General features: G+C 40.6%; 1 pseudogene and 2 gene segments (V, D, J or C); 2 read left to right on the top strand and 1 right to left on the bottom strand.

The window, feature by feature from the left end:
* Positions 1-267: 267 nt before the first annotated feature.
* LOC132656361 (T cell receptor alpha variable 13-1-like) lies at positions 268-898 on the top strand. The segment is given in 2 exon segments: positions 268-319; positions 483-898. Coding segments are annotated over 2 exon segments (468 nt in total).
* Positions 899-8,423: 7,525 nt separating this feature from the next.
* LOC132656360 (T cell receptor alpha variable 9-2-like) lies at positions 8,424-8,950 on the top strand. The segment is given in 2 exon segments: positions 8,424-8,481; positions 8,610-8,950. Coding segments are annotated over 2 exon segments (399 nt in total).
* A 2,614-nt stretch (positions 8,951-11,564) lies between these two features.
* Positions 11,565-11,900, bottom strand: LOC132656359 (large ribosomal subunit protein P1-like; annotated as a pseudogene).
* Positions 11,901-15,215: the final 3,315 nt, after the last annotated feature.

Raw genomic sequence — 15,215 nt, 5'->3', positions numbered from 1 at the left:
CACTTAACCAGAGTCCTTACTGGTTAGAGATACAACCACAAGGTGGCAGTAGATCTCAGATGCTGGGAAGGATGCAGAGAATTTACTTCTTTGTATGTGGCTCTGTAGGCTTAAGGGAAAAGAACAGCTTTTTTCTTTTTTTCTCACTGGTGAGAGGAAGACTCCAGAGCTAGAATTGTTACTGAGAAAGAACAACACCCTGGCAGCTGTAGCTGACCTTCCAGCCAACACGGTTGACACTGGATTTCAATTTCATTGATAAGAACAATGAAGACATGTGTTCCTACTTTATTCATGTTGCTGTGGCTGCAGAAGGATGGTGAGTTAATATTTTAGGGCCTCAGAATAACCAGTGGGCATTTCTGAGACATCTAGGGGAATCTATGTTTTATTCAAGTTTTCTCTAGTTACTGTAGAAAAAGAGAATCCTGGAAAGTGATGACCTGACAACCTTTCTCCTTTCTCTCCATCTTTCTGCACAGGGATGAGCCAAGGAGAGCAGGTGGAGCAGCACCCTTCCATCCTGAGAGTCCAGGAGGGAGCCAGCGCTGTCATCAACTGCACTTACACAGACAGCTTCTCCAACTACTTCCCTTGGTATAAGCAAGAACCTGAGAAGGGTCCTCAGTTCATCATTGACATTCGTGGAAATGTGGACAGAAAGCAGAACCAAAGACTTACAGTTTTACTGGATAAGAAAGCCAAGCACTTCTCCCTGCACATCACAGACACTCAGCCTGGAGACTCAGCCATGTACTTCTGTGCCACGAGTACACACTGCTCCACGGGCACCTGCAGCCTGTCCTCAAACCATGGGGCCCTGTCCACATCCTGTGTCAAAGGCCTTCCAGGGCAGCATTTGCCAGTTGCTAGTTTGCAAGTGACAAGTATAATGTAGACATTAAAAACACAAAATAAGAAAGTTAGTTTCAACTCCCACAGACAATTTAGGACAGTTTTCTCTGTCTTTTTCCCCCCTAAATTTCTTTTAAAAATTAAAATATACTCAATTTTCTGAGAAAAAAAAAAACAGATTGATTTCCAAAATGGCTGTACAAGTTTACACTCCCACCAGTAATTGAACAGTGTTTCCTTTACTTCACTCATCAACATGTGCTTTTGCCCGAGATCTTGTTCTCAGCCATTCTGACTGGTGTGAGATGGAATGTCAGAGTCGTCCTGGTTCACATTTACCTCATGACTAAGGTATTTGAGCATTTCTTAAAGGACTTCTTGGCCACTCGAGATTCCTTTGTTGATAACTCTCTGTTTAGTTCCATGCCCCATTTTTAATTGGGCTATTTTGTTTGTTGGTGTTTTATCTCTCAAGTTCATTATTATATAACTGGGCCCAGTTATTCACTCAAAATACACAATGTAACTGAATGCATCAAGAGACAAAAATCCATCTGTGTTCTGTCAACAAGAAATATCTTTTAAAGTTAGATGCTACTGTAGAGTAAATGGACAAAATTATTCTGGTCAAATGGGACAAGGAAGTAAGCTGCCATTTCTCTCCTAAAATCTGACACATGCACACACACACACACACACACACACACACGCCTCTACTAATACACAAACTTGTGGAGATTAATAGTTCATCGCTAAATGATGAAGAGATCAGGGAGAATCAAGAAACAAAAGAATTTCTTGAACTAAATTAAAATGAAAACACAGTACAACAAAGCCTTTTGAGACACATTGAAAGCAGTCCTATGAGGTAAATTAATAGTCCTACTTACCTACATAAAAAAATTTTAAGCACAAGTAAATGGCTTACTGATAGAACTCAAAAAGATGGTAAGCACAAGCAAAATCTAAAAACAATTGAAGGCAAGAAATAGCAAAAAAGGACCAGAAATCACTGAAATAGAAACAAAGCAAACAATATTTTTTTAAAAAATCAATGAATCTAAAAGATGGTTCTCTGAGATTTTTGGCCGAATTAGCAAAGGAAATAAAGAGATAACCTAAATTATCAAGATCAGAAGTGAACAGGAAAACACTACAACAGGCACCAAAGAAATTTTCAGTAGTTTAAGGAAATATTTTTTAAATGTTTACTCTGTTAAGCTGGAAAACATAAAAGAAATGCATGAATTTCTAGATTCATCCAAACCATCAAAATTAAAAAAGAAGAAACAAAATCCAAACAAACCCAAAGAGGAATGAAGAATTTGAAATAGTAATGAAAAGCCTTCAAGACTAGAAACAAGTCCAAGACCAGATGTACTGATAGCAGAATTTCATTAGACATATAAAGATCTAAAGCTAGTTTTTCTTAAATAATGAAAGAAAGAAAGGGAAGGTGCACTCCCAAACTTTTCTGATGCCACTATCATTCTAATGTCCAAACCAGGGAAGGACACAACAACAAAAAATAAAACTATAAGACAATATCCCTGGTGAACACAGACTCAAAAACTCAATTAAAAAATTTTAAACAAAATACAGATGCATATAAAAAAGATTATATACCACAAACACATTGCCTTTATCTTTGAAATGCAGGGAAGGTTCAAAATACACAAGTTAATTAATTCAACACACAAATAGACTAAAAAACAAAAATTGCATGATCGTCTCAAGAGATGCAGAAAAATGCCTTTGACCAAATCCAACATGACTTCATGATGAAAGTCGTAGAGAAGGTAGGGCTAGAAGGAACATACTTCAACATAATGAAAGCTTTATAGGAGAAACCCACAGCCAACATCATGTTTTTTTTTAACTTTTATTAATTATACTTTATTCACTTTGAATCCCCCCATAATCCCCTCTCTCCTCCCCTCCTAATCCCACCTTCCCTTCCCCTTCTTCACCCATACCCATCCCCAAGTCCACTGATTGGGGAGGTCCCTCTTTCCTTCCTTCTGATCTTAGTCTATCATATCTCATAGGAAGTGGCTGCATTATCACTTCTGTGGTCTGGTAAGGCTGCTCCTCATCAGAGGGAGGTGATCAAAGAGCAGGCCGATCAGTTTGTATCAGAGGCATTCCCATTATTATGGAACCCACTTGGATACTGAACTACCATGGGCTACATCTGTGCAGGGGTTCTAGGTTGTCTCCATGCATCGTACTTGGTTGGAGTATGAGTCTCTGGAAAGACTCCTGTGTTGCAATTTTCTGGTTCTGTTGCTCTCCTTGTGGAGAAACCCAGAGCCAACATCATCTTAAATTAGCAGCTCTTGAACTATGGGCTCTTAACCTCTTGGTCTTGCCTAAGACCAATAAAACACAGATATTTGCATTATATTTGCATAACAGTAGCAAAATTACAATTTATGAAGTTATAATTTTGATTTTTATGATGGGGATGGCTCACCACAATGTGAGGATCTGTGTTAAAGGGTCACTGTATTAGAAAAGTTGAGAACCACTATCCTAAATGAAAAAAACCTTGAACTAATCCCACTGATGTCAGAAATGTCAAGGATGTCTACTAGCCCTATTCTTCTTCAACATTGTGCTTAAAGTACTAGCTGAAGCAATAAGCCAAGAGAAGGAAATTAAAGAGATACAAATATGGAAAGAAGTCAAAGTATATTTGCAAATGATAGGATACTATATATTAGATATCACAAAATTCTACCAGAAAACTTTTAGAAATTATAAGAAATCCAACATCAATTTGCATAAATCAATAGATTTTTATACCCCACCCACAAACCTACAAAGAAGGTCATGGACATACTCCCATTCACAATAACTTTAAAGAAATAAAGTGTCTATGAATAAACCTCACCAAGAAAGTGAATGAACTCTACAAAGGAAATTTTAAAGCTCTGAAAAGAAGATAAGAAAAAAAATCATTAGAAAGTGGAAAGACACCCATGCTTCTAGATTGGTAAAACTAACATTGTTATAGTGACTATTATACCAAAAGCTATTTAGACATTCAAGGTAATCCCAATCAGTATCCTCATCTCACTCTGCACAGAAAAGTAAAAAAAAAAAAATTACCTTCAAATTCATATAGAATCATAAAAGAATTGATTAAAAAACAAGCATGAGCAAAAAGAAAAATGCTGGTGAATAACACAATTTCAGATCTTAAGATATATTTCAGAATGATAGTAATAAAAACAGTTTGGTAGTATCATAAAAACAGATATGTAGAACAATGGAACAAAATTGAAGGCCTTCATGAGAATATGTAACTTCACCCACTTGATACTTGATAAAGATACCAAACACACTTGATGGGGGGGGAGACATCCTCAACAAATGGTGCTGGTAAAATTGGATGTCTACATGCAGAAGAACTAAAGTAGACCTGATGAAACCACCTAACACACACACACACACACACACACACACACACACACACACACACACAAATGTATCAAAAACATAAATGGTAAAACTAAAATATTGAAACTACTACAAGAAAACATAGCCAGTACCTATATGATGTAGGGCAAAGGACTTTCTGATAAGATGCCAGCTGTCCAAGAATTAAAGCATGTGATTGAAAAGTGGGAATCTGTGAAACTAAGAAGCTTCTGCACAGTTAAGAAACAACCAACACGGTCAAGAGGCAACACATAAAATGGGAATGAATCTTTGCCAGATATACATTTGACAGGCTGTATATCCAGAATATACAAAGGAACCTCCCCAAAAGACACATTTGAAAAATGGACCTGGAACCTGAATAGGGACTTCTAAAAAGAAACAACAAAAAATTAATAAAAATATCCAGAAAAAATGTTAATCGTCCCTAGAAATTACAGCAAGGCAAATCAAACAATTTTGAGATTTCAACAAATATCCATGGAAACACTGAAAACAAGTGCTGGAGTGGATACTGGAAAAAGGCAATCATGTTCACTGAATGGGATTGCAAATTGGTGCATCCACCATTAAAATCAGTGTATATGATTATCAAAAGGCTGAAAATTAATATCTCATATGACCCGACCACGCTAGGCTTCAGCATGTGCCCAAAGGACTTCATGTACTACTCCATATACACTTATTCTGTCATGTTCAATGTTGCTTTATTCACAATAGGTAGGAAATGAAAACAATCTAAATGTACAACACAGGAATGGTTAATGATCATGTGATATGGAAGTTCTATGGGACACTCTTCACCTGTAAAGAAAAAATGAAATCAGGAACTTTGCAGGTAAATAGAAAAAAAGATTATATTGACTAAGGAAATTCAGACCCAGAAAGACAAACTGTCTGAAAATGCTAGAAGGAATGATGTTATTAACTACTTGCCTAAAAGATAACCCCTGTTATATATATATATATATATATATATATATATATATATATATATTTATTTATTTATTTATGATATATTTATATATATACATACATACATGTTTATATACTTAATATATAATTATGATGTCCATATATTGTATAATTATATATTATAAATATATAAAATGAATTATATATAAATATATACATAAACATGCATATACATGGTTTTAATAATTGTTTCCACATAGTTTGATGGTGCCTCCTTCAAGAGCCAAACACCACCTAACAAAAACTCCAATACCATACATAAGAACCCTGTTTTAAGTTGATGCCCAGGGTTTTGAAAGGGACTCCCAAAACACACAGCCCATTGCTGTTGACCTTGGTTACCCCCAAAGGTGGTGAGTGCCTATTGCTGAAGAGACCAGTCACATCAGACACAGGCCCCAGAAACAACTAAGTTAAAACTGACCTGAATGCCCTCTCCAGAGGACTATTTTTCTTGGTACAAGAAAGTTCCATTTAAGATTCCAGAGGAGAAAGGCAACCAAGAGTCCTACTCAGCTATGATGCCTATGAGCCACATCAGCAATTACATGGCACAATGATCTTACAGCTGCTGTAATGGCACACACATTAGCAGGATCCAACAGCTCTCTAATTGGACTGCAGACCCACTCCACCATAAGGAAGCCGTATCTGGCACTGGAAACTTATTCAGTGCGAGTGAAGACGTGGTTAGTAGTGGAGAATCTACAACCAGTTTTATGAAACCAGCATAATTACTAACAGTAATCTATAAAGAATTATCCTATACCCACCAATAGCTGTAGCCATCACCCCTCATCAAGGAAGTGTCTCTTTGCCATAGATAGAAACTGCTAAAGAATACCACCACCAATGAAAATGAAGAGTTGAGGAGCCCAGTCCCAATGGATATATCTAAAAACACCTCTGCACCTGAGCCTCAGAGAATGTTGCAGAGAAGGAAATAAAATGACTGTAAAAATGACAATCAGGAGTTTGCTGAAAATTGTGTCCCCTACTAACATCAGAAGTTAAACATGCAACATCTCATCAATATGGCCATTGAAATGCAAGCTGAAAAAGAGTGACACTAACGAACATGCCAAAGTCAACACAGAATAGCACATGAGGACTGAACCCTAAACAAAGAAGCAGAGGTAACTGAGGAAAGCTGAGAACAAGAGAAATGGTCTTACCCAAGGAAGACCACACTGATTGGTTGTCCAGTGCCAAATGGTCACCTCTGAAAACATACATACGTGTAACATTAGATGGACTAAACATATATTGTATTTAGGAATAGTTCCTTATATGCATGAAACAGTAATTAGTTTAAAAAAAATGAAAAAAGAGGCTATACATTTGAAGGAGAGTGGAAAGAGTAGGCACATGGGAGAGTTTGGAGGGAAGAATGGAAAGGGAGAACTATTGCGATTACATAATAATCTCAAAACACCAATAAGCAAACAAACTAAATTCGGAACTAGAAAGACTTGGATGGTAGCTCAAGCTGCATTATTTTTCCTATTCCCCTGGGGTTCTGTGTACTCCTGCCCTAGAAAAGCAAGTCTATTATGAATGGTCCATTCCCCCCACACACACAACTGATAATGCCATGAGAGAGAAACATGGCTTACTTCTTAAATCCATTTCTCTATTAAAACAGAGAGGTTGTAATGAGCATGGGCATTACCTGGTGTACCTCACTGTGATGTAGGAAGAAGTTGAAAATGTAAGTGATGTGTAACAAAGATTTTGTTATTTAGTTCTGTTTTAGGATATAAAATGACCCATATGAACAATTAAAACAATGGCCACAAATGATGTTTAAACAATCATATGCAAACAATTATAAAAAATGGTAATGAGAAACTGGAAGAATGTGTATCGTTATTGCATTGAATCCCAAAATGTTCTTAGTAGTAGCAAGGAAAGAGATTTATATTTTAATACATGGAGCTTAACTTGAACACTGGGAGAAGCTTAGTGTGGGTGAAGACAAAAAGTGAAGTCTGTTATGTACACTTAGCTCAAAGAGTGAGTCAGTTTATGCTAGCAGGAAATGTTCTAAAGGAGAAGCAGAACTATTTAATTTTTTTTTACTTTTACTTTTACAGTTTACTCATTATATATCCCGATTGAAGCCCCATCCCTTAACTCCTCGGCCCTACCCTCTCTTCCTCTTACCTCCTATTCCCTTCCCCTAGTCCACTGAAAGGGAGCATTCTCTTCCTCTGCCTTCTGCCCATAGCTTATCAAGTCTCATCAGGAGTGCCTAGATCCTCTTCCTCTGTTGCCTCGCAAGGCCGCATCACCACGGCCAAGTGATCAAAGAGCAGGCAACTGAGTTCATGGCAGAGGCAACCCCTGCTCTCCTTACTCTGGAACCCACATGCAGGCTGACCTGCCAATCTGAACAGGGGGTCAAGATCCTCGCCATGCATGGTTCTTGCTGTATCAGTCTCTGCAGGTCTCCCCTGGGCTCAGTTTTTTTTATCCGTTTTGGTTTCCTTGTGGGGCTCCTGCCCTCTCCATGTGTTTCTATCCATCCCCCCCATGCTCTGCTCAAAGTATTTCAAGATCTAGCTATGTCACTCCTGGGCATATGCCCAAAAGATGCCCCACCATTCAACAAGGACCTTTGCTCAACAATGTTCGTAGCAGCTGTATTTGTAATGCACAGAATCTGGAAGCAACCAGATGTCCCACAACGGATGAATGGATACGGAAATTGTGGCATATTTACACAGTGGAATACTACTCGGATATTAAAAACAAGGAAATCATGAAGCGGAACGATTTTCAAAAATTCATGTCACTCCATAGAGTTCAATGACTTATGTGCTTCTTCACTTTTCATGAAATTTAGAAATATTGACTATTTTTTATGGAGTGTGATTTATTTTCTGAAAAAAAATTAATAAAAATTATCTTTAACTTGTCGTTCTCTTAGAACAGAGAAAATAGGACCTTTGAAGTACCAGAGATCCCTCAACCCAAACTAATTGTTCATTGTTTCCAGTGTCTTCAAGCAAAGTTTGCTACATTTAACTTAGGTTACTCTCTGGCCACCAGAGGGCGCAGCATCCTAACGCTATAGCATTTCCTGTGTGAACTTAAGTTTAGACTGTTTCTCAATGTTTTCAAAAATTGAGAACATTGACGAGATGGCACTAAAGTTGAATTCTTCTCCGGGCTTCGTGACTGTGGTACTTCTCATGCTCAGTAAGTAAAGTGACCTTAAACCTTTTCCTTTTTTATGTCAGAAAAAAATATCTGGAGCCCTGAATATATCCATATATCTGTTTTGTTTTTGTTTTTCTTTTTGTTTTTCTTTTTCCTTTTTTTCCAAGCAAGGACCCACGGAGACTCAGTGACTCAGACAGAAGGTCAAGTGGTCCTCTCAGAAGACGAATTTCTTACTATACACTGCAACTATTCAGCCTCAGGTTACCTAGCCCTGTTCTGGTATGTGCAGTATCCTGGAGAAGGTCCACAGCTCCTCTTTAGAGTCTCAAAGGCCAACGACAAGGGAAGCAGCAGAGGGTTTGAAGCCACATATGATAGAGGAACCACCTCCTTCCACTTGCAGAAAGCCTCGGTGCAGGAGTCAGACTCGGCTGTGTACTACTGTGCTCTGGGTGACACAGTGGCAGACACTGCAGCAGGACCTGAGCACAAACTCAGCAGCTGAATGCTGAGTTCCTGCCTCTCCAATTGCTTTGGTTCCTCACTGTGCTGTGTGCCTCTATGTTTCTCTGAGTGGCACAAACATCATATGAATAGCCATAGCAGAAGAGCAAGAAGTAGGCTCTTCCATACTCAAGACTAGAATGGGACTAACCCAAAATCTGATGCAAGAGCGTGTGCCTCATGCAGAGCAGAAGGAGCCTCACAGCAAAGCTGTGTGAGTAAGGAAGCCTGTCCACATGTTCTTTCACAGCTCTCTGGTAGAACTATCTGTATTTTATTTGTGCCAGGAAAAGAGGCTTCTACATAATGTCTTCTGAAACTATGGAGGGAGAAGTGACAGGAGAACCCAATGTCCTCAGTCTTGGGATTCCTATTGAGAAGGAAAGGAAAGAAGAAAAGAGGACAGAGCTAGGCCAGTACACAAGCACACAGAAGAAAGGGACTTTCAGGGCATAAAGAAAGGACTCTTCTGTTGTTAATAAGATCAGGCTGAGGCTCAAACACAAGAGGAGATGCAAAGTTGGAACAGGAGAACATAGGTGGAATGGAAGATGAACTCTGGGCAGCAAAGGGGGAAGCTGGCTCTCTGGCTTGCCTCAGAAGAGTTTCAGTGCTTGGGGGAGGGCAAACATATTTTACAGACCTTGAAAGAACAATTCTCAATTTCATATGGAAAAACAAAATCCCCAGAATTGCTAAAACAATCCTGTACAATAAAAGATCTTCTGGAGGTTATCTCCACCCTTGATCTCAAGCTGTACTAGAGAGCAAGAGTAATTAAAATGGTATGGTACTGGCATAGAAACAGACTAGTGGATCAATGGAATAGAATTGCAGACCCAGAAATAAACCCACACACCCACAGAAACTTAATTTTGACAAAGAAACCAAAACCATACAATGGAAAAAAGACAGCATCTTCAACAAATGGTGCTGGTCTACATGTAGAAAAATGCAAATAGACCCATATTTATCACCCTGAATAAAACTAAAGTCCAAGTGGATCAAAGACTGTAACATAAAAACAGATGCACTAAATCTGTTAGAAGAAAAAGTGTGGAAGTGTCTTGACCTCATTGGCACAGGAGACAACTTCCTGAACAAAATACCAACAGCACAGGCTCTAAGAACAGCAATCAACAAATGGGACCTCATGAAACTTAAATGCTTCTATAAGGCAAAGGACATTGTCATCAAAACAAAATGATAACCTCCAGACTGGGAAAAGATCTTCACCAACCCTACGTCTGACAGAGGTCTAATATCCAGAATATAAAAAGAATTCAAGAAGTTAAAAAGCAACAAATCAAGTAAGCCATTTAAAAAATGGGTACAGAGCTAAACAGAATTTTCAACAGAGGAATATCAAATGGCAGAGAAACATTTAAAGAAATGCTCAACATACTTAGTCATCAGTGAAATACCAATCAAAACAACCCTGCGATTTCAATTCAGACCAATCAGAATGGCTAATAAAAAACTCAAGTGACAATACATTCTGGAGAGGATGTGAAGAATGTAACCTTGTACAAGCAAATTGAAATCAGTCTGGCGCTTTCTCAAAAAATTAGGAATAGTACTACCTCTAGATCCAGGTATACCACTCCTGGGCATATATCTGAAAAATGCTAAACCACACAACAACGACATTTGCTCAAGCATGTTCGAGGCAGCTTTATTCATAATAGCCAGAATCTGGAAACAACCTAGATGTCCCTCAGCTGAAGAATGGATAAGAAATTGTGGTACATTTACACAATGGAATACTACTCAGTTAAAAATAAGGAAATCATAAAATTTGCAGGCAAATGGTGGGAACTAGAAAAGATCATCCTGAATGAGGTAACCCAGAAGCAGAAATACATATCTGATATATAGTCACTTATACGTGGTTATTAGTCAAATAATAGGGATAAACATACGAACATCTACAGTCCTAAAGAAGCTAAACAATAAGCGGGACCATAGGGAAGAGGTTGAAACCTCACTCAGAAGGGCAAACAGAATAGACATCAGAAGTAGAAGAAGACAAGGAACAGGACAGGGTCCTTCCACAGGGGGCCTCTGAAAGACTCAATTCATCAGGATATCAAACGAGATATGGACACACATAGCCAAACTTTGGATAGAGTGCAGGAAAACTTATGAAACAAGAAAGAGATAGACATGGAGGGGACAGGAAGTTTACAAGGAGACCAGGAAAGCCAAAATACCTGGGTCCAAGGGGACCTGCAGAGACAGATACTCTAACCAAGTACCATGCATTGAGAGGACCTAGACCCCCTGCTCAGAGGTAACCCATAGGCTTTCCAAGTGGGTGTCCTAGTAAGGGGAACAGGAGCTTTCTCTGACATGAATTCAGTGGCCAGCTCTTTGATTACCTCCCCCTGGGCAGTGCAGCCTTGCCAGGCCACAGAGGAAGATGATGCAGCCAGCCTTGCTGTGAAATCCAATAGGCTAGTGTCAGAGAGAAAGGGAGGAGGTCCTCCCCGATTAGGGGAATAAGGAAAGGGTATAGAGCGAGAAGAGAGGGTGGGTGGGACTGGGAGAAGATGAGGGAGGGAGCTACAGTGGGATACACAAAGTGAATAAATTGTAATAAATAAATTAATTAATTAATTTTTAAAATGACCAAAGCCCATGTCATCATCAGACTCTCCAGATTCTTCCTTCTTTGCTTCTACTTTCTTTTCCTCAGCAGGGACAGCAGCAGTGGAGGGGCAGGACACCTGCTGGAGCAGCTCCAGCTGGTGGAGCAGGCCCATTAGTCTGCAGGTTGCAGATGAGGCTTCCAGGGTTGACATTGGCCATGCCTAGCCAAGCCAGAGAGGTTCAGCATTGACACCGCCTGCCTCAGTGAGGGCACTGATCTGACCCTCCATGACTATCAATTCTTTGTCATTCAAGATGTAGACAGAGTAGATGCAGGTGAGCTTGGAGATGGATGCCATGTTGTGGAATATTGACATGTGCTAGTTGCCAGATGAAGTGAGGGCCTCACCCCAACGTAGCCTTGACTTTCTCTCAAAGATGGAGCATCTCAGCTGCAGCTGAGGAAAGCTGTTCATTTTCTTTTTAAGAAGTGAATATAAGGGGCGGGGCAAGATGTTGGCGCCAGGAGGACTCTCATTCTGAACAGCAGCAGAGTGGGACAGGCACAGTGACCAGCAAGCAGAACTCACAGCCATAAAACACAAGTGATTGTGTTTCTCAGGTAAGAGGATACCCCACGGTGGGGGATTCAATCAGCTTTAACTCACCCGGCTAACCATGGAAGAGACCCTGGTTCTGCCAGGTTCTTGGTCAACAGCCCAGAGCTACACAACAGCATGATCTGGTCACTGTCCCAGACTGAACTGTGGGCCCACAACATCACAGACTGGATTTTCCAGTCGAGACATAACCCTACAAAGCAGGAAATGATTGGGACCAACCTTAGGTCACCCAGACATCCCCTGGAAAAGACTTGGGTTCCACGGGCGCTCCAGGAGCCAGTCCAGAGCCAGAGCTGGGGACCCAGGGGCCTGCACAGAGCCCGGCCTGCCTGCGGGCCTGATTCACCACCTCAGATAGAACTGTGGGCCACAGGGCACCAGAGACTCAGTTTCACCGTTGGGTGCAAACCCACAGAGAGGGAAACGGCTGGTCTGATCTCAGAGCACTCAGCTGATACCACCACCCCGAAAAGGTCTCGGAAAAATTACCCAGTTTAGGGAGACGCCCAGGATCCCAAGGGCCAGAGAGGCTGAGCCACAGGCGGGTGTCTGTGCCTGTGGGTTCTACTCGCCGCCACCCCAGACAGAACAGAGGTCCCCAAAGCAAAGACTGGGTGTCCCTGGCAGGAAGAAACCCCCAGCGGGGGGGGATCATCAGGTCTAACGCTCAGGACATCCAGCACCAAAAGACTTTTTGGATTCACGCAGACTCTAGGCTCTAGCTTTCTAATGCAGGCATGAGCGCTGTGCTCATCCACCATTATTGAGTACCTCTAGGGCACTGGGGCACACAGCTGCATCCTCAGACCTACAAAAGCCAGAGAGCCATTACAGCAGCCCTCAGATACTGTGCCAAGGATCAACCAGTTACCCCTAGCTAGACTGACAAAACTGTGGGAATTTCTGTTCCTTCAAGAGGGCTGCACCCACAGCATCTGGACCAGAGCAGTGCCTGCAGTCGACATCCCAGACAGGGACACACAACTTCCTGTCCAGACTGAGGCACCCAGCCTCCAGACCAGAGCAGTGCCCCCAGGCGCCAACTCAACCTAGGTGCACATTCTCCAGGCCCAGAGCAGAGCACTGAGCCTCCGGCCCAGAGACTTGCTGGGTGCTCCTCTCACTTTCCCGGACAGAACTGTGTGCCCCAGGATAACAGACTGAGTTTCCCTGTTGGGAGAAAACCCCACAGCTAGGGAATCAGCAGGTTCTTCAAGAGGACTGTACCTGGAAAACTGTAACAACAGCAGTAGCTCACTAAATTTATAACGAGAAACTCAGCAGTGGGGAAGCTGTCTTGAGAACTTCTATGGGTAAGAGGAGAGCCCTACCTGCCTAACAAAGACCACAGCTACTACTCAGGGCTATACACCTGAGGTGAGCAGTGGCAATTCCTGAGAAACACTGGCCATACAGTGACCATAACCAAAAAGCAGAGGAGGACTACTTAAGGAGAAATCATCTTTCGGCCAAGGGGTTTCTCCCTACCTCAGGACTCCAGAAAGCACAGAAACTAACAGCCAACACCTAAAACAGCCCAATGGGTAGAGGTCAGCATAAAAGCTCAACCAACAAAAGACAGAGCAATATGGCATCTCCAGAACCCAGCCATCCAGGGGTGAACAGCCCTGGACAACACAGTATAATAGAAAATCAAGAAGATGACCTAACATCTATGCTGATGAAGAGGATAAAGGATAATAGAGGAAACAAATAATGTACGTAAAGAATTAGAGGAAGATAAAAACAAACAGATCATGGCTATCTGTAAAGAAATGGAGTAAATTAAAGACAAGCAGATTATGGCCATCCGTGAAGAAATATGGGAAGATGCAGCCAAACAGTTTGAGACCTTCAGAGAAGAAATAATTAGATCACTGAAAGAAGAAAAAGAAACAGAGTTGAAGGAACTAAAAGAAAAAGAGGAAAATACAATCAGACAGGTGAAGGAAGTAAACAAAACACTCAAGACCTGAAGATAGAACTGGAAAAATTAAAGAAAACACAAATGGAGGAAATAATGGAGAGGAAGAATTTAGGGAAGAAAACAGGAACTGCAGAGGTAAGCATAACCAACAGACTACAAGAGATGGAAGAAAGAATCTCAGGTGTGGAAGATACAATGGAAGAAATAGATGTATCTGTCAAAGAAAATGTTAAATCCAAAAAAATTCCTGACACAGACCGTCTAAGAAATCCAAGACAGTATGAAAAGACAAAACCTAAGAATAATAGGTATAGAAGAAAAAGAAGACTCCCTTCTCCAAGGCCCAGAAAATATTTTCAACAAAATCATTGAAGAAAATTTCCCCAAGTTAAAGGAGAAGCCAATAAGAATACACGAGGCCTAGAGAACACCCAACAAATTTGACCAGAAAAGAAAATCCTCCCACCACATAATAATCAAAACAGTAAGTATACAGAACAAAGAAAAAATACTAAAAGCTGCAAGGGAAAAAGGCCAAGTAACATATAATGGCAAACCCATTAGAATCACACCTGACTTTTCAACAGAGACTATGAAAGCCAGAAGGGCCTGGTTGGATATCATGCAGACACTAAGAGAACACAGATGTCAGCCCAGGCTACTATAACCTGCAAAACTCTCAGTCCTCATAGACGGGGAAAACAAGTTATTCAGTGACAAAAACAAATTTCAAAAATACCTACATAGAAATCCAGCATTACAGAAGACACTGAAAGGGAAAATACAACCCAAGAAAATTAGCTACTTTCAAGAAAACACAGGAAATAATTAACCTTACTACAGTAAAACAAAAAACAACCAAGCACACAACCTTATGACCACAGCCAACACCAAAATCAAAGGATCTAACAGCCACTGGTCATTAATCTCTCTCAACATCAATGGACTCAACTCTCCAGTGAAAAGACACAGATAAAAGAATGCATACGTAAACAAAACCCAGTAAACTGTTGCATACAAGAAACACACCTAAGGCACAAAGATAGACATTACCTAAGGGTAAAAGGTTGGAAGACGACTTTCCAAGCAAATGGACCCAAGAAACAAGCAGGAGTAGCCATTCT

The sequence above is a fragment of the Meriones unguiculatus genome, chromosome 9 (assembly GCF_030254825.1).
Source record: "Meriones unguiculatus strain TT.TT164.6M chromosome 9, Bangor_MerUng_6.1, whole genome shotgun sequence".
In the NCBI taxonomy this organism is placed as follows: domain Eukaryota; kingdom Metazoa; phylum Chordata; class Mammalia; order Rodentia; family Muridae; genus Meriones; species Meriones unguiculatus.
This window is presented reverse-complemented; position numbering and strand designations above follow the sequence as displayed.